General features: G+C 34.4%; 1 protein-coding gene across 1 annotated transcript in view; it reads left to right on the forward strand.

Moving 5' to 3' along the window:
• LOC128551847 (uncharacterized) overlaps nt 1–9,014 on the forward strand; it is a 34,357-nt gene extending 25,343 nt beyond the window's left edge. The window contains exon 6 of the mRNA XM_053532767.1: nt 8,761–9,014. Within this exon, the coding sequence (XP_053388742.1) occupies nt 8,761–8,952 (192 nt within the window). The 3' untranslated portion in view covers nt 8,953–9,014. The remainder of the gene's footprint in view (nt 1–8,760) is intronic.
• Nucleotides 9,015–9,752: the final 738 nt, after the last annotated feature.

Here is a 9,752-nt window from a genome sequence, read left to right on the forward strand (position 1 = left end):
GAAGTTTCCTGTGTCAGACGTATGGGATAACTCCATTCTTTACATGCACGGACCCAGAGCCTTGCAGAGGGCCATTGTGGGTTAATCCCCCATTTGATTCTTACATTTTACAAAGAAAATCGGTCTTGAAACTCGATGTGACCCCCCCCCCCCCACCCCCTGAAATCGGTGACCCCCTGTTTAAAGTTGGTGTCCCCCTAACCGAAATTCCTCGATCTGCACATGCTTTACTTATAAAAATAGTATATTCAAACAAATACATGTATATGCCCACATCGTATTTTGTGCGACAGTTTCCTAACATTTCTTGATTGTTTCGCTAGACACATGGTGACTTAGCAAGATGATATTGTGCTGTCAGGGAGTTTGGCATTATACAGAGTCATTTAAAGCGTCATGATGCCAACACGTATAATATCACGAAACTATCTTACTTTTGTTTTAATTCGCTTGTTAAATGTATCCATAACATATGTATATTAGCTTATGTTATCAACATAGGTTAGATTTTCATCAGGGACATTGTTTATGAGTGTTTACAAGTAAAACGCGTCTTTTATGTAATTTTAAACTTTTGTGTTTGCTTTATCGCATATATTTAACTTAATTTCAAAGTATTTCGACAAATGCATTTGTAATAGTTGGTGTTGCATGTTTTTGTTTGAAAAATATTAATTGTATACTGTCATCATTTTACATACAATCTAAATGTTTGGAGCAACACCAACGAGGTTTTACATCGTTCACATTGTTTCGCTTTTTTTACCGTAATCGCACTAATATCCATGTGATAATTATATTAATAGAAATGTTTTTATTTAGTTTTCATATTTAAAACCTCTTGTAAAATCCCCGCCCTTTTGGACAATTTATATCAAAATGCACGAAAAAAAAAACCGATCATAATTACGGATAAATTGAATAGGCGGATTAAATAAAGTAAGGTCCATTCTAAAGATTGAAATCTCAAGGAATTTTTATCGAACTTCAACTTCATACGTTAACTTCGCAAGAGACGTTGAAGGGGAAGGCGAAGGTTGAAATCTCAAACTCTCTACTAACACCCATTCTGCGTTTCATGACACACTGGTTGAATTTTGCAGTCAGTAAGCGGATAAATTGTAGGGAGAAGAAGCTTTTACTGTTTTGTTTAATTACTAATGATTAAACGATTTTATTTCTTATTTTTCGAGAAATAAACAAATCGGCGAAATATTAAATTGTATTTTCTTGTAGTTTTTGAAATCGAAAGTAGATCATCTATTTTAAACTGCTTTGACGAAACGAAACATTTTTTTTTATGAAATGATTTAAATAAGAGGTAATTTCACCGTAACCTTCAATGTCATATACTTCCAGTTGCTGCTAAACTGTCTTCGTATCATCACAATTTGTAAAACATATTGTTGAAACTGGAGATTTGGGCGGTATTTAGAAAAGTGTAATTGTACCCGGATATAATATTTTGGAGAAATATAGAGCTGTTTTATGAAATTTTAACATTCCAGTTACAGACATTATAGATATCATTGTAACAGAAATGATTCTAGAATTTATTTTTATAACACATACACAGTAGCTATATCAGGCTTATATTCTAGAGTCCCGAGGCATGACCTGAAAGTAAAAATATGAAGTGACAATCATTCATGCTTTGGATATTGTAATACTTAAAAGAATCTAGGTAATATTTAGAAATTGAAACATATAATTTTCAGTTAGAAAACGCACCAAAGGGTCTACATATTCAAAATTTTATTGTGATGATACCCTAAACCCTATTTGCAGGAGGGGGCATCCTTCCACTCCCCCCTCCCATATTGCCACTTTACAGTTTGATACATTTGCCCTTGTATCAGCTGCCACAATGCCCATTTCAAATTCTGACTGCAATTCAAAGCAAGCAGAAACAGCCCTTCCCACACCCACCCTGCTACCGACCATGTAAAAATGGCTCAAACATTTTTCAGCCCTGTCGGAGCCTGTCTGTCTACATGAATCAAAATGGATAACTGAAAGTGTAGTGCACAGACTTGGGGACTACTGATATGGTTTTGAAGAGGTTAACAGGTCTGAAATAGAATAAATGATGGTTTTAACTAAAATAGAACTTCATTTATTACTATCGGTTATCTTTTCCGAAATGGGTAGCTAGTCCAAATAACTTCCCTTAGTTTCGAATGCGCAATTTTCCTGTCAGTGTATAAGAAAAACTTTTTCTCTGACACTGTGCCAATTTCATTTGAAATGTACAAGAAACCCAAATGCATGAAAAAAAATACAAGGGTTTAGCTTGATATTAACAGTTTCTAAGGTTTTATGGCATTTTCAGTACCATAAGAAAAAGCGTCAGATTTTGTCAAAAAATAGCTGTCGCGACATAATTTTGAAGCAGTTACCCTAACTGCAGCATTGTTTTGCCCTGTTTTGACATTTTTTACTCTGATCTGCATACAAAATACACATTTAAACTGTTAAATATGTTCACTTTTACCTCTGATGGCCATAAATTAGCAGTCAACGGGCTATAAATATGCAGCTTTTGAAAAAAATACACTCAAAACAGTGAAAATGTGATATTTTTGGGTTTTGTCCTCATTTCAACAAAATTACAATAAATTTGTCATTTTCTATCAAATTCTAATCAAAGTAGCCCATTTCCACCTTCATCTGGCCAGATTTCAATTTTTACCAACGTCATCTTATAGGTTATAATACACTAAATAGTTGTTGTTCTTTATTCTATATAAATCTATTTCCAATCTATTTTATCTATTTCCAATGGCCACAGCACACACCAGAACCCATTTTAAATGTCTGTAACCTACATTTTCTTGAAGAATATTGTCAGTGCTAAATAAAAGTCAAAAGAAAAGTTGGAGTCATGTTTGATGCAAGAAAAATAATTTCAGTCAAACACACAAACTGTAAAACCAGCTAAAATGAAACCCCAAATTATACTAGCGGTGTATGATCTAAGTTTCCATGAAAAAATTGGTTATGATGTTATTATGTCTCCCACCACACAGTGGTGTGGGAGACATATTAATTTACTCCAGTCTGTGTATCTGCCTGTGTGTCTGTGTGTGTGTGTCTGTCTGTAACAAAGCTTGTCCGCACTCTAAGTCTAACATTTCTCATCCGATTTTCACCAAACTCAAACAAAATGTGTTTGACCATAAGACCTCGGCCAAGTTCGATAACTAGCCAAATCGGTCTAGCCATTTTGGAGTTATGGCCCTTGAATTACAAAAATAAGCCTTTTTAATGTTGTCCGCACTCCAAGTCAAACATTTCTCATCCGATCTTTACCAAAGTTAAACAAAATGTGTTTGACTATGAGACATTGGCCAAGTTCGATAACTAGCCAAATCGGTTTAGGCATTTTGGAGTTATGGCCCTTGAATTACCAAAAATCGGCCTTTTTACACTTTTCCGCTCTCTAAGTCGAACATTTCTCATCCGATTTTCACAAAACTTGAACAAAATGTATTTGACAATAAGACCTCAGCCAAGTTCAATAACTAGCCAAATCCGCTAAGGCACTTTTGAGTTATGGCCCTTGAATTACTGATTTGATCCACTTGTCCAGACCATCTAATTGGATCCACTCGTCTAAACCATCTTGAGAAACTAGACATTTTTTCATAGGGGCGCTTTTCTCAAAAGCATCTCTAGTTTCATTATGAAAATGCTACCTACATGTCAAGCATAGATCTGTCATGTGATTTTAGCAAAAAAAAAAATGCAAAGAAAATATGGAAAATAGCTCTACAGAGCAAACAAATCTGAGGACTATTTGTATCCGCCATTATGCGACTACCATTTTTTGCGCCAGTTTTCTATTTAGTGTCTGTATGCCTAAACATTCATGACACTATATACTGACACTCAGCAACATTTACATATCTTTAAATGCAAAAGTAAGTATACTTTAAATTCACATCACTTATGATATCATTGAACAATACCTAATGTATGGCACTGTTATCACCAGGCCCTTTATCTGTAAAATTTCTGACCAGTTCTGTCGTCCATCCATTACAAATTGTATGCGGCAATCCGCGCTATAACATTTCAATATATAAATTGTCATATTCAAATTTTATCATGTGCGAATATATATCAGCCGATAATTACCCGTTTTGATAATGCCGGAGGCAAATGTTTACTCGAAAAATATATAAAGTCATCTTAGTGTCAGCTGTCAAATTGTAGTTTGTACTTTCAACATTTTTATTTTTGCGAACCACTCTTCAAATTTAGAGAAATATATCGGATTTAAATAATTGCAGAATGTTAATCAAAATTTTACTAGGCATCGATTGAATGTTCATTTCATTGATATTTTAAATATTGTAACAAAATCTCTGTTCAGTTGGGAAAAAAACTAAAAACAAACTGAAACTGGTAGAACTTTTTGAACATTTAATATTGTCTGTTCCATCTTCAGTAAGCAGGCAGATGGCTATTTCAATCAAAATATTTGCAAATCTTTAAAGATTAAAACCTGTGACTCTTGACGAAAATCGGCAAACGGGAATATATAAAAAGTATTTCAGATAGCACATGTATACTCAATACTCTTTGTCGTATTGTATACAACTAATCAACTAAGGTATATCTAGAAATAAAATATCTTTCAAAATACACTTAAACCACTTACTTAGCAGCGCTTTTAAATTCACTGAATATAATGCTTGTTCTTTCCACTTTTCTGATATGCTTGTTATGGTCCCTAAAATTGGGGAATCATAGTTATAGCCACCTTATCCATCACACTTTCTGTCCAAAGGATATCGAAAATACCAAGTTGTAACTTTTAAATGAGATTCATTTCGGTTTTCTTTATTTCTAGATTTGATCCTTCTCAGATCCATCCTGGGTGGGTTTGTTAGAACTTTGATACTATTGATGGAAATTGTATGATTCTTAAAAATTATTAGAACTGAAGCCTCAGTTTACATACACCACTTTAATCGATTTCATTGATTTATTACCATACATAATCTGAGAAAAAGAAATATTAGAAATACTTTTAAGTTGCATGGAAGCCTATTATTTTAACCCACAAAGCTAGTTATTCATGTGCATTCTGTATTCATTATTCCTGTTGTTTGATATTATAACCTTGTCATTTAGACTATACTACCAGTATATCAATCATTCGCCGACTCTCAAGTGGTACTACCAATATGGGTTGCAGGAATTTTGTCGAGCATGAGATCAAGTCGACTGATCCTACTCCATTCAAGGATCCATATAGGAGGATTCCACCTGAGACGTATGAAGAGGTGCGCGAACGTCTGAAGGAGATGATTGATAATGGTGCGATACGAGAGTCCCACAGTGTATTTTTTTCAAACATCGTTCTTGTTCGCAAGAAGGACAATTCTCTCCATTACTGCATTGATTTTCGTCGTTTGTGTAGCCGCACTGTACATGATTCGTATTCACCTCATCGCATGATGAGACGATTGACAGTCTCGTTGGTTCAAAGAAGTTTAGTAAATTGGATCTTCCTTCAGGTTATTGGTAATTGAAAGAATCAGATAACCCAATGCCTGCATTTCTTGTGACCCACTTGGATTCTTTGTATGAAACAGAACGGCGTTTGGTCTTACCACCACCACTGCTACATTTACATTTCATATTAACATTTCGGTATATGTAGGATTTCGGAGAAAAGCATCATCTTACACTTAATTAGTCATTGCACCATCAAATAGGAAAGCATAGCGATTAACCGTAAAGGTGTCAATCACCAAACATGCACTGTTCGCATCGTATCCACTTTTGATAAACTTTTTAACACAAATACCTCATTAAAATAAGGATTATGTTTAATTTTCCGAATTTTATAAACTACACCTCCATGGTATTCCTGGTGTATAAGTCCAAGTTTTAAAAGTGTTTTTCAGTTAGTATTATATTTCTATAGCAGTTCGAACGATCTGTAGTAAAATGTACTGAATCTTCCCGTAGCTTATGATAACGGTAACCCTGCTGTAATAATTTTTTTGGTGATATGAAGATTTCTGTCATTAAAATCCTCTATCTTTGAACAAGCTCTTGCAAAACGAATAAGTTGTGAAATATAGACACCGTATCGAGCAACATCTCCTTCAAGGTGGGACAAGTTGACAATTTCAAAATTAAAGTCGTCTCTTTTATCATAATTTTCGTTTTAAGATTATTATTCACAGTTGTTAAATTTAAGTCCAAAAATGACGCTTCGAAATCTGAAATATTAGCCTTGTTATGTTGTAACCCTTTTGAAAATCTCATGTACCTGCAATGGCGCATGCTTTCAATTCCACCAAGCACGATACTACTAGATTCACTCCTAATTTCCCCATGTTTGGGAGATATCCCCGTTTAGCAATAGATGCCTTCCTCTGCATTGAGCCTGACAAGGATCCTCTAATAAGGAGAAATCAAGTTAAACCTCAGAAGACAAATAAGTTTCACCTACAAGACTGCAAGTAAGGAAGCCAGGAAACAAAGTCTACGCCATAAGAAGTGGTATGACCTCTGGGTAAGGGAAGTTAAGTTGGAGCCTAATGATCGGGTTCTGGTTAGGAATGTCGGAGTGCGTGGTAAGCAGAAGCTTGCAGATGAATGGGAAAACATTGTCTACATCGTTGTCAGCCTAACACTGATGTTCCCATTTATCGTGTCAAACGGGAACATGACTGAGGTTTTCCGATGCTCTTTCACATGAAACTTCTGTTGCCTTTTATGGGAGTTCCTATCAGGAAGCCCTGGTCTGCGTTAGAAGCTCAGGATCGTTTTGTTTCCCTCTCTAATAGTGGTCTTTTTGTAGCTGCAGATGATAAAGTAGTTGATGCGCCTGTATCTCTCTTGTATCTGAAATTGATAACTCTCATGCTTCTGTTGCAGATATCCCCAATCATAGTGAAAAACCCAGTGCTGCAACCGGTACAGAGAAGTATGTAATTCCAGCACGACGCATCTGATCAACTTTGAATACAATGGCACAACCCTTTTCCCAAGAAGAGGTACTCGTCCAAGCGTTCAGCCAGCTTGGATGTGAACTGACCAGTGGCTATGCGATAAAAGACTGTGAATAGTCTCAGATGCTTGTATTGTTTTATGTACAAGTTTACAAATTCTTATCAGAAACGGATGACCCAATTTAAAACTTAAGTTACTCAAATGTTTCCTTGATGTTATTCTACAAATAATTCTCAAATTATACTTTTTATCTGTCGTATCAAAATCTGCTTTGTTGATTTTAAATTTATTTCACAAAAGACACTATAAAATTGTACTAATTATTCTGACTTGTCAAAAAAGGTCGATAGAGCTAAAGATAGAAATATTTCCTGTTTGGCTAAAGATAGAAATATTTCTTGTTTGGCTGACCGCTTGGACGAGTACCTCTTCTTGGGAAAAGGGTTCAAATATCGTATCTTTGTTAAGTGGCGATTATCCTCTCCTTTAACTGAAATAATCATTGTTGTTGTGGGTGCGGCTGGCTTATCATATGTGGCTTATTGGAAACATTATACACGTACAAGCTTGATTGTACTTATCTAGTGCTCTTTTAATATTTACGTATCCAATGTAATAGGTAATGTGCACCACAAAAAAATATTTTTATATGTATACTTTGTCGCTTGGCAGGACTAACTGAGTGAAAATAAAAATGCTTTAAATATAAAGAATGAACTAAAATATTTTACTATTTCTATTGCAAAAATCCTTTTTAGAAACGACAACCATAATCCGTCATATCTTGGTCAGATAAAATTGTTCCAAAATGGAGCTTAGGCACTTGCTTTTTACCAGCAGTATTTCTATTTTAATAAACTAATATGCATGCTCATCAATGATAATGAGAATGTTACTGTGGACCATATGCTGTATTGTTCTACTTCTGGTATACTAGCTCTGAATATCAGAAAAAAGATATTTTGAGATTTCTAGAATTATTTGTAGGCGACTCTAGTATTTATTGTCTTTGTCAAAAAAAAGCGTTGGTGTATCAAACTTTAGAATATAGCTAAACTATACATACATAAAAACAAACTCGTCGGCACTAGAGATATAATGGGTGTCTTAAAGTCAGAAATCAACAACAACACAAAAACATTCATAGGGCATTCGTGAAACAAAATTGTATTCGGAATGTCACTACTGATTGGTGGGTCACTTCATCACATCAAATTTGTTCAAACTTAAAAACAGTTACGGCGATCATATGTAAAATGCTTTTCGAACTGCTTTACTATGTAATGCATGTATGGAATAAAGAATCAAAATCTAAAGGAAGCTGCCTTTCACATATCGCTTACCTTTTAGAGTTTGGCTTGAATTTCTTGTGGGCAGCTTCCTTGCATAAGTAACTAAACATTATTAATCAATAAAACTTTAGACTCGAATTAATTTATAGTTCTTAACTTATTTCTATATATATAACCGACCTATAATATACAGCTTTCCCCCCCAAATATTCACACAAATATTACTGTCGATGTCATCTACATTGTATATAGAAAGGGTGTTCATTTGTTTCATTTAATTAGGCATTTGCATATGCCTTTTTCAGATCAATGAAACAAGTATAGAAAAGATACAAACGAAAATCGAAAACTGCATATTCCAACGTATTACACAACTTGTCCATTAATTTTCCACTTGTTGAGCTTGTTAATTTGATATACTAAATGTTCTGCCTGCGTTACCAAGTATCCTGTAATTCAGTGTTCAATACGCTGCATTTGCCTTTTTCAGATCAATTTGATCAACAATACTGGACTACAAGAATGGCGGCAAGGAAATGACACGTGTTCTCTGACGAATTCCTATTGGGGTGGTGCAAAGACCAAATTTACACAATACTATTCGGGTGGATACATAGACACAGTAAGTAAATCATGTATACCAGCAGAGTGCATTTTCATGGTTTTACATAAAACTGCTTAGCTAAATCGAAAACTATCCGTTGCATAAGCAACATTTAAAACTGCACAGTACAGTTGCAGAAAGACACGCTTAGTATCCTTTGCAAAATATTAGCTCGCTTTGATCAGTTTCAGTCCATTAACTTTCGATTTGTTCAGCTTCTATATTTGCACCTATTAATCACCTGCATGAATTCAATGCGCTTCGTCTGTCTTTTTCATACCTATCTGACGAATAATGTTGGGAAAATATGGGAAGGAAATCACATGTGTTCTCTAGTAAGTTTCTCTGTGAGTATATTGTTCATTCACATACAAAGACACAGTAGGAAAATAGTGTACATCGGTTGAGTGCACATTACTCTATAATAATTTCACATAAAACTTTTAGGTTATACTGAACACAATTGCAGATGACCAACTAGTTTTCTATTGTTGAACAATTACTTGAATATATAATGTAATTGTACAGTGCATTTAACTATAAATACATGTAGTAGTGTAAAATAATAAAACATAAAACTATATAAAAGTTTCTTCTATTTATTGGTTGGACAGTTCCAGTAAAGTACATGAAGAAAAACCTACAACATAAAAACAGTAAATTCAGGAACATAAAAACAATACGAATTACAATGCAACAATAGCAGACGTGGAAAATACAAATTTCACAAAATACATCTCTCGCGGTTAATAAGTTATCATTGCATTCAAAAAGAACAAATGCTATTATTAATGAAAATATCGTACCAGAATCGACTAGCAAAGGTACACTTATATCTTAAAATAGTAATGTGTCCAAAGGTAAGGACGTTAAATTAC

Source organism: Mercenaria mercenaria, unplaced genomic scaffold (assembly GCF_021730395.1).
Source record: "Mercenaria mercenaria strain notata unplaced genomic scaffold, MADL_Memer_1 contig_1758, whole genome shotgun sequence".
Classification (NCBI taxonomy): domain Eukaryota; kingdom Metazoa; phylum Mollusca; class Bivalvia; order Venerida; family Veneridae; genus Mercenaria; species Mercenaria mercenaria.